This window comes from Nannobrachium achirus (genome assembly GCF_963921795.1).
Source record: "Nannobrachium achirus genome assembly, chromosome: 10".
Lineage (NCBI taxonomy): Eukaryota > Metazoa > Chordata > Actinopteri > Myctophiformes > Myctophidae > Nannobrachium > Nannobrachium achirus.
Window position 1 is genome coordinate 55,757,771 of NC_137819.1, and position 18,972 is coordinate 55,776,742.

At 41.7% G+C, this 18,972-nt stretch overlaps 1 protein-coding gene across 3 annotated transcripts; it reads right to left on the reverse strand.

Moving 5' to 3' along the window:
- Positions 1–3,438: 3,438 nt before the first annotated feature.
- LOC308292464 (uncharacterized protein) lies at positions 3,439–12,056 on the reverse strand. 3 transcript variants are annotated; one of them, XR_013962402.1, is made up of 6 exons: positions 11,727–12,056; positions 11,402–11,498; positions 8,637–8,754; positions 5,815–8,073; positions 5,599–5,659; positions 3,439–5,366 (listed from the first exon to the last, which is right to left on the reverse strand). XR_013962402.1 is itself a non-coding variant. In XM_080734799.1 (6 exons), exons 4-6 carry the CDS (start codon positions 8,018–8,020, stop codon positions 5,057–5,059), a joined length of 585 nt encoding a protein of 194 aa, XP_080590925.1. In that variant the 5' UTR covers positions 8,021–8,073; positions 8,637–8,754; positions 11,402–11,498; positions 11,727–12,056; the 3' UTR covers positions 3,439–5,056. The 3 variants fall into 3 exon arrangements, 2 of the variants coding, with proteins under 2 accessions (XP_080590925.1, XP_080590926.1); XM_080734799.1 differs by lacking the exon at positions 5,599–5,659 and having other exon boundaries at positions 5,815–5,915; positions 7,847–8,073; XM_080734800.1 differs by lacking the exons at positions 5,599–5,659; positions 11,402–11,498 and having other exon boundaries at positions 5,815–5,915; positions 7,847–8,073.
- Between the last annotated feature and the right edge of the window lie 6,916 nt (positions 12,057–18,972).

Sequence of the window (18,972 nt, forward strand, 5' to 3'; positions counted from 1 at the left end):
ACCACTAAGGTCCATGGACTACAGATGAAAATTAGCCTGTGGCTAACTCTGGCTCATTTACATTGAAGTGAAAACTGACATTAATGAGTACTGTCCCTGTCAAATAAACAAACTTTCAACTTTCAAGGCATAAAAAGCAGGAAAGCAAAAAGGCATCATGGGAAATAGCCCAGTCAATCTGAGGTTTGACCCAAAAGAAATTGCAATAGTAATGGTTCAAGGTTTTTTATGATCCTTAGAGTCATCCAAAACACATGTTAAAAATCTACCAAAATATTCTTAGTGGATCAAGGTAAATTCAGTTGCTTCAAGTTTGGGTCCCTTCACTTATTATAGGAAAAAAAGACTCCCCAAAAAAGCCACATTATTTAAACATTTAGAAACTTTTAGTATACTCAAAGATATTACACAAACACCACAGTCCACATAATTATACACACCTCTCAAACTGCACATTAATGCAAATGTCTGCCTATCATATGGCAGCAACTCAATGCATTTATGCCTGTAGACATGATCAAGAAGATCTGCTACAGTTCTAACCAGGCTTCAGAATGGGTTTAGAAAGGTGATTTGTGACTTTGAATGTGACATGGTATGGTTATTGGTTAAAAACTGGCAGGTCTGATTATTTCAGGGGGAAAAAAGAAAATGTAGATCAGCAGTTTCTGAAACACTCAGACCAGCCTTGGCACCTACAACCACGTCCACCAGTCACGTTCAAAGTCATACGTATATATATATATATATTCTATTTTATTTATTTATTTCCCATAGGGCCTATAGGAACACATTTAATAATGCCATGTTGACCAACAGTGTTGTAGTGTAGTTTAGTTGGCAGGACATTGTGGGAATTTATTCTCAGCGATAAGGCTCAGAGCCTTGAGCCCACCAACGTAGACAGTGAGTGGACCCACAGCTCAAATGTCGACCATTCAGCCCAAGCTGGTATTGATCTCCTGGGTATTGATGGGGTTGCTGGGATACTACAGTAAAGTCTGTCTTGGGGGGAGGCAGGCTCCATACAGATGGACTGAATGTGCTGGTTGAATCATGGACCACCGCTGGAGAACAATGCTACAGCTCTGAGGACATCATGGTGCCCCAATAGCTCACTGTTGTATTCAACCGATCAGGCAATGTGACAGAGGCTGATATTGGTTGTGACTCACAGTCCTTATGTACTTTTATGAATATTCCAGTCTCTTATACAAGAATGGGGGTTGTCCGAACAATATGTCTGTGTCCTTAATCAATTTCAACCTAGCATACCTATTTTGGACATGTCATTATAGGCTGGACATTTTCCAATGTGACAAGTTGGCTTGTCGATCTGCCTTTTCTGAAATAATGTTTTTTTTTTCATAGGGCATAAATGATTAAATGTTGAAAATCTATGTACAGTCTATAAACATATTTTAAGTCAATCTATTAGATACACCAACAATGTTCTTGTGAAGTATGTTCATTCTTATTGCCAGTAGGACAGTAAAGGACAGTAACCACATGAACTCTAGCCTTCCCATTCTGAGGTAAACATTTGGCAGAAATAGCAGCAAACACATTTCGCTGAGTTTGTAAATACGTTATTTCCAGTGAAGATAGAGCCTAATATAAAGCTCTGGGGGACTCCGGTCAACTAAGTGTAAGGTTAAATTACCAACCCCAAAGCTGTGTTGATTGATTTGATTTAGCACTATGCTCAATATTGTAGAAGGCTAATAGTCGGGGACCCACATGGCCAAAAGCTCAAAGAAAAGAGGGGTACCTGTGATTTTCTGCCGTACTTTTTATTTCAGTTTTATCTGTTAGGTTAGTCATTAAGGTCCACAGAATGAGAGGCCTGCTCTGCCGGAAACATCGCGAAAAAAGGTTATGGCCATTTGTATATTCACTGTCCCATTGACTCCAATACACTGTGACTACACAGGAAAAGAAAAATATTAAAAAAAGACAAAAATCTACTTTAAGTAGCATGTGAGGGGTCAAACTGGGGGTTCTTCATGATTCTGAATCCATTGCAAGCATTTGTTTTGCAAGAAAAACATTCCTTGGGCTACATTTCGACCCCAAAAAATGGTGAAAAGTGATGAGTCATCAAAAAAAAGTAAAAAAAAATCCATTGCAAGCATTTGTTTTGCATGAAAAACATTCCTTGGGCAAGAATTCAGACCCAGAAAATGATTTTTTAACTTTTTTTGATGACTCATCACCTTTCACCATTTTCTGGGGTCGAAATGTAGCCCAAGGAACGTTTTTCATGCAAAACAAATGCTTGCAATGGCTTCAGAATCATGAAAACACCCCAGTTTGACCCCTCAAGTGCTACTTAAAGCAGATTTTTTTCTTTTTTTAATATTTTTCTTTTCCTGTGTAGTCACAGTGTATTGGAGTCGATGGGACAGTGAATATACAAATGGCCATAACCTTTTTTCGCGATGTTTCTGGCAGAGCAGGCCTGTCATTCTGTGGACCTTAATGACCAACCTAATAGATAAAACAGAAATAAAAAGTACGGCAGAAAATCACAGGTCCCCTCCCATTTTGGGGACTGGGTCCCCGACTATAAATGAGTCCAACAGATCTATGCAGCTCCAAGCAGAGGAATCAGATAATTCTCTGGTAAACAAACCTAAAGATCTCCAGGAAGTACACTTGAACACTGGGGAATGTTCCAAATCTAGTTGGCCAATGTTTTGGAGGGTGATGGTTATCTGCATAACTATGTTTCGGAAGCAATCAGTGAAAAAGTATTATTTATCTGAGTAATAACAGAGACAAACCTAAACAGAAGAGTGCAACAACAACACACACGATTCAAAAGTTGTCTGTATCTATACTTGCATTCCTCCTATTGCCGCATCCCACTTCCAAGCCCATTCACGCCCACTTCACATCCACCTCAACTCATAGCTAGATCAGATGTAGATCAGATGTAGGATCCGTAGGATCCGTAGTAGGTCGGTAGAACTCACAGAATACCGCCCTAACTCTATCATTGGCCCCCCGTTGCCATGGTGACCGGTGACCGCCGTCCATTGGCTCGTATTCCCAGCTATGGGACCAGCGGATCCAATTTCAACCGAGGGGGGCGTAGCCAGAAAAAAAAAAAATCTAAAAAAAAAAATACATTTCTAAAAAAAAAAAAAAATAAATAAATTTTTTTTTTCTCAAAAATTTTTTTTTTCTCAATTTTCTTTTTCTCAAAAATCCTTTTTTTCTCAAAAATGTTTTTGTCTCAAAATTTGTTGTCTCAAAAATCTTTTTTTCTCAAAAAACTACTATTCTTTTCTCAAAAAACTACTATTTTTTTCTCAAAAAACTATTTTTTCTCAAAAAAAAAACACATATTTGGCCATTACACACACCACACTGCCGCAACATGGCGGTGAGGAACTGAACTCTAGACTTTTGCGCAAACTTCTAGTTACAGTACAATGCTTTTATTAGGTATATAAAATATGTAAACATACTATAAACACAAAAATGCAGTAGTAATAACAGAAGAATGGCCTGCAATGTAAACTCATGTCTACAGGAAATGTTTGCAAAGCCCTGGCCTTTCCTTCCATTGCGTAAATGGTTCATGTACATGTATATGGCAGATAAAGGCCTTTTCAACTCAAGCCAGTGTCATTAACAGCCTGATGGCCATTCACTTCTACATTCCCATCATTTCTCCTCAAGCCCTCCATTATACACCCCCACTGCACTGTCGCTAGTTTGCTGACTCGGCTTGTCTGCAAGCAAGGACAGCTAATGACTCTCTGCAGGAGGGGACTGAGCTAGGCATAACGTCTGTATGGCTTGTTCCACTTTTAAAACTACTGCAGCCCTCCTTTTTATTCCAATGCATCCACCATTTGATTTATACTCTATACCAGGAGTCAAATGTGTAGGTTTTGGTTCTTAGGGGCGGCCATAGCTGAATGGTTAGGGAGCCTGCCTGGGGAACCAGTTCCCCTGGTTGTCCCTGGTTCGATTCCCGGCCAGGATAGCAATGTCGATGTGTGTCCCTGAGCAACTTAACCCCTAATTGCTCACGCGCTCCTTGTGGGCTGCGAAGCAGCTGGGTTGGGCTGCAAATACTGAATTTCCCTCGCGGGAGGAGTAGGTAACTATTTTTTTTTCTTAGGTTTGCCAACAGTGATTTGTTCAATTCAGTAACCTGAGTAGGCCCAGCCTACTCAGGGAATGGCCTTCAGAGTCAGTCAGTAGCTCTAATATTGATTTGTGACAACAAGTTTGTTTCAGTTTGTTTTGAATAAAAGCCCCAGGCCATTGTCCGGCTGTAGTTTTTGCCTGTATGGGATTGATGTTTGTGCATCGACAGCACGCTACTCCTTCCATCAACCTCTTCCTGCTGCCTATTGTTACACATTATTATTATTATTGTTATATACAGTATGTGTGCAGTTATAAATATAAAGTGTCAGGTGCCTGTGTGTGTGGGATCACTGGGATGTGTTTAAATAATATGATAATGTGTGCCATGTGTAAGGTGCTGTGTGTGTGTTGGTCCTGCCATAATAAATGTGCGTATGTGATTATTTTTAGCTTGTGTGTGTAATTGTGTATACACTGCCTGCCTCCTTTGAATGTGTGTGACTATGTAAGCAGCTGAAACAGTCCATGACTACATGCTACATGCTTTACTTGGAGGGGAGCTCACATCCACTAATGGGTTGTCCCATACCCTCTGCACGGTCTCTGTGGTGCCTCTGTAGAAATCTTGGGCCTTACGCCAAACTTCTTCAGGCAGAAGTCACCCACACATGCTTGTCCCAGGTGAGGTCCTCTGTGATGTGGAAGCAGAGGAATTTGAAGCGGCTGACTTCTCAACAAAGCAGATCCGATGACAGAGATGGGGTCCTTGGTCTTTTCGGCAGTGAAAGAGAGTTTGTTCGCCGCGTGTGTTGGCGGTGGCGGTGATCAGGCCCGTCATTGTCACGTTTTCAACCAACTTAATCACGGAGTTGGCGCTGTGCAGCCACGCAGCCAAGGGTGTAGCAGAGGGTGCTCAGGACCCATCCCTGGGGGACTTCATTAACTATCACCAGGGCCGGGTGCTCCTGTATTCCTGCTTCTGTTTGACCCAGTGTGCTGTGTAATGACTCTCCCCCAGGGTCCACGACCACCCTCTCGCGTTCCCGTCCCTCTCTGCCTCTAACGTGGCTTTGCGATCGACCTGTACGCCTCCCGCGGAGCACGGCTTCCTGCCCTGCTCCTGTGTTAACCTCTCAGCACTGCAGCCTTCAGTGTCTGCATCGTAAGCGGCGGTTTCTCTGGCCGCTACGGGGCTCTGGCTGCAGAGTGCTTCTTTCTGGGACGTGCAGAGCGGCGGGAGAGAGAGGGGCAGCGACCTGGACAGACGACAGAAGAATAGTGGGAGGATGAATTAAGAAGGTGGATGATATGAAGGTCAAGTGGCAAAGGAAAAAAGAGATCCAATGAAGTTCAGTACACATACAGACACACGCACGCACACAATTCCTCATTCTCTATTTCAGGCTTATCATCCATCCTACCTGACAATAAACAATCACTGTCTGCAATAGGGTAAATGACCTCTTTGTGTGTGGAAAAATGGCAAACCTGTCTGTCTGTCCCAGTGCGTGTGTCTGTCTCCCTGTGTCAGTCAACACTGGTCTCAAACCTGAGAAAGGCACACAGTGCTAACAGATAAGGAAAGGTGGGAATGCTGCAACCTACGGCGTCTGGGCGTGCTGTATGACCTTCGACGTCCAGTGGTGGCTACGGTGCATTTAACTTAACAGCGTTTATTAGGTTCTATGGTAGACAGCCACTCACCCGGGAGTGTGAAGGTGCTCTCCTGTCGTCCCAGGAGACCAAAATCTCTGCGGTTGAAGTGACAACTGTAAAGGTTGCCACCAGCAACCAGGCCCTGTTGGCTACCAGAGGAGTCAAAGAGGCAAGCAAAGGACAAGGGAGAGTGACCCAAGAACACAGGACATAGAGGATGAGGGTGTAGAATGTAGAGGACAGAGGAAGTGGAGTGTAGAACAGGAAGAGAATTCAAAATAATAAAAAAACAAATAAATCATAATTAGCTAACAGAATAAAATCATAAAAAGCTAATAGAAATATATAAAGAATATAAAAGTATAAAGTATAAAACAACAAATATTTTTAAATGGTGAAAATAATTTGTGGAAAACAACTTGAATGGAACATAGAAACCTTCTTCCATCGTTTAATTGATATTAATTTATTAGTGAATTAATTTTCCCATTGACTTATAATGGGAGCCGAGTTCAAGTATTTTTCTCTCAAAAGTCTTAAGGGCTACAGTTTCACAATTTGGAGAGGAGATTCCTAGTGCTTCTAAGGATTAACTGAAAAATAATTACATCAATCGGCCAGATGGTGGCGCTATAACAGCCCACTTTACGTTTCGGCCTATAACTCTCTAACCGTAGGTCGGAAAATTAAAATTCCTTTTTCCCTGGATTCCTTGGGTCATGACGCATCTCCCCATATAGGCCCCGCCCATTTGCGTCAGGATAGATTTTCCGCCATTTTGAATTTTCTTCAAAACACACTTTTTGGTCCTTTTCCTACATATTTTCTCCAAATGTCACAAAAATCAGTACACATGATCTCTGGACCCATGCGATGAACATATTCAAGCGATATTTCGATAGTCCATACCGTTCGTCCGTAACAGGCTTCCAAAGTTAGCGGGAGGGGCCCGTTTCGCAAAAAATAGCCATAAATCCGGAACGAAACATCCAGTCAACACCACATTTTAACCACTAGTCGGGGGTGGTATACTCAACAAATCCCCAAAAGCATTTCCATTTCGACCCATAGGGGGCGCCAGGCAACCACACTCGCAATTTCCCAAATTGCACATTTTCTAGTTAGTGTGGTTGCCCAACAGGGCAACACACTATAGTTCTAGGGAAACTTGCGCCACACACTCGCGCCATATGTCAAATCGACCGGCTTCATCGGGAATCGTGTGCTATCATTTTGCTAAGAGAAAGGTTGTATCGTTTAATTGATATTAATTTATTAGTGAATTAATTTTCCCCATTGACTTATAATGGGAATCGAAAAATCTCCTTTTCAAATATTTTTCTCTCACAAACCATAGGGGCTACAGTTTCAAAACTTGGAGAGGACATTCATAATAATGTAAAGAATGAATCAAAAAAATAATTACATCATTTGGCCTCATGGTGGCGCTATAACAGCTCACTTTATGTTTCGGCTTATAACTCTTGAACCGTAGGTCGGAAAATTAATTTTATTTTTTTAACGTTTTGGCAGACATTATTGGTACTAACCTTAACATCTCTCATACAATAGCTCTATTTGGATGAGATTATTTTGCTGAACAAAGTATGAAAGGGCAGGATAAAAGATTTACCAGACCCCTGCGCTGGCCAAAAAAACAGTAGGTAATCTGCTGTGTAATTTTCACAGAGGTGGAGCAGAGATATTAATCCATATGATTACAGAAAGTTTTAAAACTTCCCGTCAGTCTACAAACACAACAATGATCATGATGGTTTCACCCATTTTTCATGTTTACAAATGTGTGCAGGACATGCACAGCGACAATAAGTAAGTAGATGTATAATTAGTGGCTACCAACTACATCCTGTCTAACTAGTTGGACATCTTCTGACAGAATTGTTCAAATTGTCTAAATTGTCTCTTTTATGCTTAGTCACAACACAAATTGCACAGAAGTCCCAACAGAAATGACACCATGCTCAACACACAGGATACAAATATGCATTTTTCATTTTTGTCCCAAGGAACATTGTTGTACGAGAAAGTAATCAATCAAAATGGCGATCTTGTGCGCTACCTGTATCTCCGAAGGATCCATAATGTTGACAGGGAGGTTGAAGGTACCAAGCATTACATAGCTGTTGCCATTGCGGTCGTGCGGTCCTCCTGGGGGGGCAGTGGCTGCGTGGCTGGTGCTGGGTCCACCCTCCGCCCCCCCAGTAGACGCCCCTCCACTTCCAGAGCCAGTCATGGGGGTCTGGGGCGGTGCTCGCTCCACCAGGTGAATTACTTTCCCATCCACATCTGACAGACAAATTAAAAGGACCATCAAAATTATGTTTTTGCATCTTTTTTCTGCATCTTTTAGCCTAAGCCCACTGGCTACAAATCACGTATAACCTGATTACTGCTGAATCGTGGCGAGTGCGACCATTTCCAAAGCATAAACACAATTCTAATTAAAACATTCAGATGACCAATCTTAGAATAACCTGCTTCCCTGGCTAATATTCATGTTCCATCCATCACCAAGAGATCCTGTTTGATTTTATAAATCCTATAACTCCTTGGATGGCAAATCACAACCTCCACCCCTCATTTCTCACAAGGCCCTCTTCTAGCGCCACCATCAGGTCAATTTTTGTAAAAGATGTTTTTGGACACTGCTCCTACAGATTTTGGCCTAAAATCACACAAAGCGGTACACAGTATCTCTAAAGTCATGTCATCAACATGGATCTGTCCCATTTCCCATATTCCCTCCTGATTGGCTACGACTGCCTTTTAAGGTTTGTGTATGCGACCTGACGGTCGCTTATCTCCGATTAGGGAGTCTTACTGGTAGAAAATACACTTGTTTTACTCACTGTACTCAGTCAATGTCTTCTCATCTTGCAATACTCTGCCCTGGTAGATGAGCCTCTGCTTCTCCACTGGGATCTCAACAGATGTGGCAATGTGTTCCTTGAACTATTTTACAGTTAGCTGAGGGCGAAACGCATAAAAGTCGCTCAAATACAGTCGGGCAGCAACGTCACAAACTGTCAAATACATGAATGTCACAAGGAAAGAGATTATGAGGTTTTCTTCATTTGTAGAAAATGTACATATGGAATGGAACCAAATTGAAACATAGGCTACAGGTAATTTTGGTTCCATTTCCAGGAAAAATTGACACTGAGGATTTTTCTGTGTAAAGCAGTGGTTCTCAGCGTGGGGCTGCCACATTTTGAGGGGTTTAAAGCAGTTGCCAGCTAAATGAGTTGACAATAGTTATCTTCATACCAGTAAGACTCCCTAATCGGGAGATAAGCGACCGTTGGTCGCTTATCTCCACAAATAGGCCAAAAGTTTGTTTTACCAATTATCAAGACATACGGGCAGTTGACAGTTTGCCATGGTTACTCATTGAAGTTGAATCTCCATATATGGAGATAACCTACGCATCACACTAACTCTGACCTCACCAGCCCATATTTGGGCATGAGCAACTTATGTCTCCATATATGGAGATATGATGACATCACACAGTCCTCAGCCGATGATGTGGCGTGATGTCATACAATACACAAACGAGCCCTACAGTATAAAGGGGCAATTCTTGCCAGGAAAGAAGCATTTATTCGACTCAGACCTTATCGCCAGGGTTGGCTTATAGCAGCTGTCAGTAGGACCATATATGGATTCTGTTAGTGTGGATCTCCTAACAGGGCATCATCTGGGATACAATCCCTTTTATGCCCATATATGGAGATCCCTAACAGAATCCCTTTCATGCCCATATATGGAGATCCCTAACAGAATCCCTTTTATGCCCATATATGGAGATCCCTAACAGCATCCCTTTTATGCCCATATATGGAGATCACTAACAGCTAACAGAATTATGCCCATATATGGAGATCCCTAACAGAATCCCTTTTATGCCCATATATGGAGATCCCTAACAGAATCCCTTTTATGCCCATATATGGAGATCCCTAACAGAATCCCTTTTATGCCCATATATGGAGATCCCTAACAGAATCCCTTTTATGCCCATATATGGAGATCCCTAACAGAATCCCTTTTATGCCCATATATGGAGATCCCTAACAGAATCCCTTTTATGCCCATATATTATGGAGAAATCCCTGCTCTGAGTATCTGACATCAGTGTGATGTCACCTGTTTATGTCCATATATGGAGATCCCTGCTCTGCGTATCTGGTTGCTATGGTAAACAGTTGGTTGCTAGGGTAAAAAAACATGGTTGCTATGGTAAACAGTTGATTGCTAGGGTAAACAGTTGATTGCTAGGGTAAAACCATGGTTGCTAAGGTGGTTGCTAACGTACACTAACAAACCAGCAACAACAGACTGTTGCCACAGCAACGTACACAAAGGTTTGTGTACACATGTGGTGTGATGTCATACTGATGCGGAGATATGAGCAGGGCAAAGGTGTGACGTGTGACCGACGGACGGACGGACGGACGGCCGGTGGAGGTTTTCATAGTAAACTGCTCCCTGACGGTCGCAATAAATACAACTACTCCAAATGGATAGAATGGGTCGAATTTAGAACAGATTTCACTGCTTTTTTCCATCTTAGGAATATCGCCCGAATTAGAGCTTTTCTGTCACTGGATGACGCAAAAACATTAATTCATGCCTTTGTCTTTTCTAGACTCGATTATTGCAAAGCACTTTTCTCTGGCTTGCCTAAAAAAAACTACAGACAGACTACAAGTCGTCCAGAATGCAGCTGCCAGAGTATTAACAAGAACTAAGATGAGGGAGCATATCAGTCCAGTTTTGGCTTCGCTACACTGACTTCCGGTTGCCTTTAGAATAGATTTTAAAATTATTTTGCTTGTTTTTAAAGCCCTTAATGGCTTGGCACCAAAGCCCTTAATGGCTTGGCACCTTCTTATCTGGATGACTGTCTGAATAGATATGTTCCTGTCCGTCCCCTTATGTCCGCTACTGCTGACCTACTTGAAATTCCTAGCATAGAAATGAAAACTAGAAAATACGGTGAAGCTGCTTTTTGTTTCCATGGGCAGACGGCCTGGAACCGCCTCCCATTATATCTAAGGCAGTCTACCTCGGTGGACAGCTTTACGTCTCAATTTAAGACTTATCTCTTTTCTATTGCTTTTAGATAATCCTACCCTAGCCTAACTGTCTTTGCTTGTTGCTATTCTATTGTTATTATTTTCTGTGTTAACGTTTTATTTGCTTTTGTTTTGCTGTATTGTAATTATTGCTGTTCTGTTTTTATATGTTGTTGTGTGAAGCACTCTGGGCTGCATTTTTGTATGAAGGGTGCTATACAAATAAAGTTTCATTCATTCATGTGCAAATGTAATGTGAAAACGACAACTAGAGAATTTACTGATAGTGATACTGTATCTCTAAATAGATATATATATTATAAATATAGATAGCAAAAGGAATTTTGAACCAAATCACAGACCACCAAATCGTATCTAAGATAGGTGTCCCACATAGTCACAGTCACATTAAATTAAAATAAAATACAAAAGTCCAGGTCCTTGGCTGGCCTAAAAATGCATATCAAATTGGAGGGTCCTTGAAATTTAAAGGGCTGAGGATCACTTGTGTGTAGAGTATGAGAGACCATTACCTCGCCTCTGACTTTGTAGGTCCTACTTTGAGAATCCAATGTCTTGACAGTGACCTCAATCATGGTACCAGGCTCCGCCATGTTTATGCAGTGTCGTCTTTAAAAGAAAAGTGCAATTTATTATGTGTTTTTACTTAAATTAAATATCCATCAACGTTACCGCAGGATTCGACAGGAAACCATGCAATCTGTTCCACTCACTCTACAACAAAAAGTATCACGTATCAAAATAAACAAAAGAAATCGCAGAGGAAAGGGTGACAAATATCATTCAACAATCTACCACAATAAATATAGCAATAATCAAGGCAACAGTTGATCTCACCTGAACTGAGGTTTATTATTGCTAGATGGTTGGTTGTTATTGTTGTTAGCCCGGATGGCTAACGCTGGCTAATCCCAATTAGCAGGAGGCTGGCTAGGTAGCACAGCTAACCAGCTAAGGTTAATCTCCCGAAGGAGAAGACGGCTGTTTTAGCCGGTCCAGTGTAAAACACTCAGACTGTCGTGTTTCTTGTTGCCTGCTATGTCTATCATCAACGCAGTTTGATTTCTCGTAATAAATTATTCGTGTATCAACTGTCTAACGATGTGTAGTTTCACACGTTAGCTTGCAAGCTAAAGATTTATTTTCCATAAAAGTGCGACGCCGCTGGTCGCCTCTAGAGGACCCATGTTGTGTGACGGAGTCTCGGCACGTCCATATCAAATGCCTGAGCGCTTTTACGGTCGTTTATCTCAGTGGTTCTCAAAGTAAACTCTCACTTTTCATGCCAAGGAAAAGATACTCTTGGCCTTGGCTTGGGACCCCCATAAGAGAAGATGTTTACGGCTCTAGCAGTGATTCCCTAGCCCTGAATACAGGACTCTCATATGAGAGTCCTGTATTCAGGGCTAGTGATTCCCCAACCTTTTTAATTTCAAGGACCCCCAGACCCAGTAACTGGGGGTCCTTGAAATTAAAAAGTCAAACTGGGGCCCAGTTTGACATACTTTAGGCTGGACCCAAATGTCATTTCTGTCTCTGAGACCCCAATTTATATTGTAAAATCAATGTTATTTTAACTCTTGAGAGTGTACAAATGGAACCACATTTTCTACACTCTAGTTACACCCATAAGGGTCCACTTGGTTCCATCATTTAGCTAGGGACCCCCAGTTATAGTAATGTGTAACGATGATACACGAAAGTGTGTAACGTTGAAAAATAATACCTGTTGACATTCTACATAATTTTAATTTTACATAATTTGAAGCAGCTGAGCTGAGCTTTTGGAAGTTCTCTCTTCATATAAAACCATAGACTGTATAAAACGGCTATGGCTCCACAATATTTCCCAATGGAGTTTTAAAATAGGTTGGAACTTAATTGGAGCGCTTTTTTCCAGGAGTGGAGCACTGTGGAGGTCTGGAGGACACGCCTAAAATTAAGCGAATGAATAACCACCATATACAGTAGCATACCCAGTATTGCAGTGCAGTGGTGGAAAAAGTACCGTAAATATTTTACTTAAAACTAGTATAAATACTGCAATGTATAGAGGCAGGCTCTTACACCACTCAGTAGTAGTACAGTGTGTGTGTGTGTGTGTGTGTGTGTGTGTGTGTGTGTGTGTGTGTGTCTGTGTGTGTGTGTGTGTGTGTGTGTGTGTGTGTGTGTGTGTGTGTGTGTGTGTGTGTGTGTGTGTCAGGCGTCAGACACCCTGCCTTCCTTTTGACGACATAGGCAAGTTGAGACGGAGTGAGTCGTAGGTGTGGCAAGCAACAGGGAGGAGTGTGTGAGTGTGTGTGTATGTTGTGCTTGTGCCTCATTCAAAACGCAACACTAGTGTGTGAAACAAGAAACTGTCCTGACGCAACGCTAACATCCGAGAGCTTATTAATATGCGTTTATGTTGGATCATAGATTATATTGCGTCCCGATGAGCTTGTTCTAAGCACAAACTTGGAAATAGGTGGAGTGTGGACTGCATGTGGAGCGCCCTCAAGTTGGATTTGAGATTGTAATCACGCGAAATCACCCTCGGTTTCTCGGTTCTAAACCTAGAAGACGTCCATGGACTTGAAGTTCTTCATGGACCCGTCGGACTTAATGTGAACTTGGCCAAGTGATCACAGAGGGGTGGAGGTAATCATTTCGTTTTGTATTAATCTATTTATTTAAATATATAATTATAGTTTTCTATAGTTTTCGTTTTGTATTAATCTATTTATTTAAATATATAATTATAGTTTTCTCCTAATCCGATCATAATAACACTATGGCGGCCTTTCTCCATATGAGATTTATATTATGTTCTTACTAGTTGTATGATTGTTTCGTCCCTGTTCTCATAGATATAGAGCATGGTTTGTTGATATACACTAAAATGTGACAATGCAATTGTAATCGTCACAGAATAAACAAACATAATAGGAAATGTAAAATCCAATGATTGGAAGGAGTAGCCTACATTATGTTACCATTACCCCCCCCCCCCCCCCCCCTTCTTCTAGTTGTCAAACTTCACCTCCCCGTCCCACCCCCATTGATCTGACTCAGGTTATATTGCATTGATTGCAGGCAGCTCTCCATCATTCTCTTTCCTCTTTCCCTTTCAGTCCTCGGGTGTCGGGTCCCCTCAAGCCCCTCTCACTTGGCACTCTGTGGGGGTAGCTACCATGCGAAGATTCAGCTCCGAAGGGTCCTTACTGGACCTGGACTTTCTCCCATGGAGGAAGGTGGCACTGAATAACCCAGCATGTAACAGGAATAGGGAGTCGGGCACCTATACCCCCCATCTAGAGGGGGACGAGGCAGCTAACGCCAGGTCGCCCGCCCGTCCTCAGAGTCCTGCCATCCTGGAAACGGGGCCGAGCCCGCTGAAGGTACCGCTGACCCGGGAGCTCAGTGCCAGCGTGGAGAACTTCACGGAGCACTACAGCAAGCGGGATGACAACCACCTGGATGTGGGTGTCATCAGTGAGCCTCAGCGGGCCTACAGTGATGGCCAGTTGGCCCCCGCGTCCAAAGGCAGCACCGAGAGCATGGATAGGGAAGACCACCCTCCACCCTCACCCTCCTCCCCTGCCAGTCCCTTTTCCTTCAGGAAAAGGGACAACGCTAAAGCCAAGCTGTCATCGGCCAAACTGCACCTCAAGAGCCTGTTTGGGCAGGTACTGTAAAGGCGTGTTGTTGTGAAGTTCACCTCATTTCTTTGGTGTGTACGGTGCACCCGTTAAACCTGCCTATAATAAGTGTTCTTTGCGATGGGAAGTATTGTGCAAAATGTACAGTACTTACGTTATGGGAATTATGGCTTTACTGGGTTTTTAAGAGCCAACAGGAGGGGAGTGGTGTTCCATAAAGTCATTTCTTTTTCCTTTTTGTTTCAGAGTCCACATTCGTCAAACTCAAATTTATCCAATGCAGAACAGAAAGACAGGTAATTATCATGAACAGAACAACTCCAACTACAATAATTGACCAAAGAAATAACTATTTCATCTTAGCAAGTCACTATAGATTGCAATATCAGAGGTTCGCAATTAGGTTCGCAATTAACTCCTTTTAATAAAATATATAAAAGTGGATAACCTGTTGCATTGATATGTGGACACAAAAAGGAATCAGATTACATAACATTTATCTTATCTCACTCCACAGTGCAAAAGAGAGGAGATCTCGTCTGCGATTTATGCGCCAGTGGAGTCAGGTTGGACATGGTAAAGGCAAGATCAGCCGGGAAGAGCTGGAGACCTGGGCCGAATCACTCAACTCCCTCCTGGCAAGTCGGAGTGAGTTTAGCTCTTTTTCAGTCTCACATGTTTCTGCTGTGATGTCAGCATGACGGACCTATTCAGCAGACGTCATTGGTGTCTGTCTGTGTGCTATGCAGTAAAAGCTAAAAGCTTGACAGTTCTGACCTCCGCCAATACTATAAATAGAACTTATCGTAAACACTGACTCTTTTATGGTCTGACTATTCCTGTCTCGCTGCCTCTAAAATTAGAACATTTTTAATAGACACAATGTTTACAAAAAGACATAAAAGCTTGACTCTAAAAACAGAGTGCTCCATGTATGGGAAACATACGTTCTCTATTTCCTGATGCTGTCCTAAAGTGCTGTCCTATAGGAAATGGAAATGGAAATTCCTCAGTCTAATTACCAGCACAGAAATAGTCAGAGACATAAATCTTTATTTTTGACTACATGTTAACTGTATGTTACAGTATATGGTTATTCTGCTCTTAACCCATTTAGAACGGGTACACATTATTGTGTATCATTATTTTATGCTTTAACTATTGAAAAATAGCAGATATACAAGCTCACAGCGCGGCACCGAGTGCCGCGCTGCGCGCTTGTAGATCTGCTATTTTTGAAAATTAGAATTTTGACCCGATTCTATAAGTGTCTTTTGAATCCTTCTAAGGTTTTTTGAAAAACCTATGTTTCTATGTCAGCAATCTGGCTGGCCATCGTCAAAGAAAAGGTCCTTTTCACATAACTGGAGCTCAGTTAGTCTGTTCTTGAGAGACTACTATGTCAGTGGTTCTCAAACCTTTTCATGTGAAGGACCCCCAAAATGATATGTATTTGGCCACGGACCCCCATTCAACATATTTAGTTCCAGGGACCACCCAAAAGCAAAATTTGAGTTACAAACGTTCCGCTTTGAAAATACATATATTCAAAGATTTGAACACATTTTTACGACTTTTTCAAAAAATAGCAGATCTACAAGCTCTACTAGCTTTTAGATCTGCTATTTTTCACTGGTTAAAGCATTCAATAATTCTAGGCCTAAAATTAATGTGACCTGCTCAGCTGGGCTTAGAGAATGTATATTCATTAAGGCTCAGGAATTGATTGTGTGTATGACATCAATGTGTTCATTTGTGATTTAACAAAACTAGATATCTACATATGAATTACTTAACATTTGCATGTGCAGTGATTTTTCCCCAGAGTCCCCATCCTCTCTAGTGTACAGTAATCAGATGTGAACTAGATGTTGTAACCATGGTGTCTGCATGCAATCTTGGGCCTTCTACACCCCCCTCCCTCCCTCTCTCTCTGTTTACCCAAAGTAAATGTCCCAATCCCCCACTTGCAAAAACAAGAAGTGACAGATATTTAAGGGGCAGTTTTAAAACTGCAGGAAGTAGTTTGTAACTAGACAGAATAGACGTCATACAGCAGCAGTTTCTCAACGAGTGTCAGAATCCAAAAGTGGCTCATAAAATATTCGTACAGGATAGCGGACAAAGAACAACTTTTATAGAGAAATATATGTTGGTTTACATATATACTGGTTATATAATATGACATGTACTTGTACACTCAATTTCTAATGCCACTGCTAAAGCAGTTGTGAAACACGTGTCTACACAGTGTTATTTGTCTGTGCTTATTAGCCCTCGGGGGCTGTGTGTCCTCCCTTCGCGTAGCCTAATTACACACACATCATGCGCTTGGGAACTCCCCACTTATGCTCTCCCCTCTCCACCCCCCCAGCGGGTGTGTCAGTGTTCGGAGCATTCCTGCGCTCTGAGTTCAGCGAGGAGAACCTGCAGTTCCATCAGGCCTGTGAGCAGTACAGGAATTCGTCCAACAACTTCAGCCTGCAGAGAAGGGCCAAGGATGTCATCAATACCTACATCCAGCCAGGCTCCCCACGGGAGGTACGACTTTTGCTCAACCGTCACCACCACCATGCTTCCTTGTGTGCAGCGACAATCAATTATTTCCGTGGCGATTGTTCTATCGATCGCTTTTTTGATGAGTCGAATAACCAAGAAGCACGTCAAAAAATCTAAACATTCTGATAGTTTTTCCAACTAAATTAATAATTGTCTGATTAACCACACAAGCCCTATATTATACTTTGTCATACAACAAAAAATGAAAAAATAGCTTTTCTACAAGCTCACAATGTGATACACTGTGATGATTTTTGAGCTGGGCTATTGGTATTGATGTGGTATTTTTGGAACAAATTTTCATAACTGTATAAAAATCGGTTTGTTCGATTAATTGTTGCACCCCTATTTTATAAACGTCTTTCCTTTCGTGAAAGTCTTGAGAATGCCATTTCGTCTTCTCTCCCAATGGCTTGCATTTATTTATTTATTTTTGTACTTTTCTAACCGATCCTTTTCTTGTTTTGCATCATCATCATCCAGGTGAACCTGGACAGCAAGACCAGAGACCTGACATTACAACTGTTGCAGGCCCCGTCTCACACCTCCCTGTCTCATGCACAGAAACGCATCTACTCCCTCCTGGACACAGACTGTTATCCCAGATTCCTTCAGTCCAACATCTACCTCTCTTTGCTTCAAGAGGCAGAGTAGAACACATATATATTTAAACATAACATGGACTCTCATGAGGATTTCTAAGAATGTTTTGCTTAAAGGAGTAGTTCACCCCCAAAATGACTTTTTTTCTATTGATTAGTCACACCATGGAGAGACGAGTTCAATAATATTTTTTGGTTTTAGTCACATTCCTAAGACAAAAATTTGATTCGAGTAAATTTACCCCCATTGATTCCGGATGGTGACCCGTTTCGAAACGGGTCACCATCCGGAATGAATGGGGGTAAATTTATTTATTTTTGTCTTAGGAATGCGACAAAAAACAAAAAATATTATTGAACTCTACTCTCCATGGTGTGACTAATCAATAGAAAAAAAGTCATTTTGGGGGTGAACTACTCCTGTTAACAGACAGTAACCTGTCTGTTACTCCTAGATAACACTTTGAAGGCAGGCACTGATTTAGACAAAAGTCAATTTAGACAAACTAGTGGCTTCTACTTGAGGTTTAAGCTGCAGTGAAAAGTCACTGGAAGCAGTTTTTCTTTTACTTTCCCTCAGCTTAAGTGACCCATGAAACTATGCAGATGTCTTGTTTTAATCATTAAACATTGTCATCGTTGTGGCCTCCCTGTACGCAGTTAAATTCCCCATGGTCCAGCGAGCACGTTTGGAGAGGAAACTCAACGGTCGGAAACTGACAGAAAGGAAAAACAAGTTAAGCAAGAAGGAGCACTGTAGTGAAAAGGTCAAAGTACTTAAGCTGGTTACTTATACAGCAAAGGTGAGAAATTCACTTTGATAGGTAGCAACGAATAGGTCTGGGGAAGTTTCTATTCTGCCTGAAACAGAGCTTTTGCACAAAAGTGTGGTCACCAAATTGCTTCGTGCTCAGCTAGGACGAGAAAAACAAGCAAGTAGTTTCAGTGATTTATTCAGATATTCTTATGAGTATGCGGACTTGCTGAGTAGCAGGAATGCTGAATGTTGCTTTTACAAACCATAAACACTCTCATGGGGCGCGGCATCTAATAGAAACAGAGACTAATATAAAAGTGGTTCCTCAGTTTTTGTGTGTGTTTGTTGGTTTGAAAATGTTTATTATATGAAGACATGAAAATAAAATACTTTTTTTTTTTTATCCGAGTCTCTGTGGTTGCTGTAGTGGAAGGGTTCTCAAAAATGTTGAAGCTCTGGACCACTAGCATATATTGGACCACCTCACCCCACCACAATAATATTCTGTATTTATTTAGTTTAGG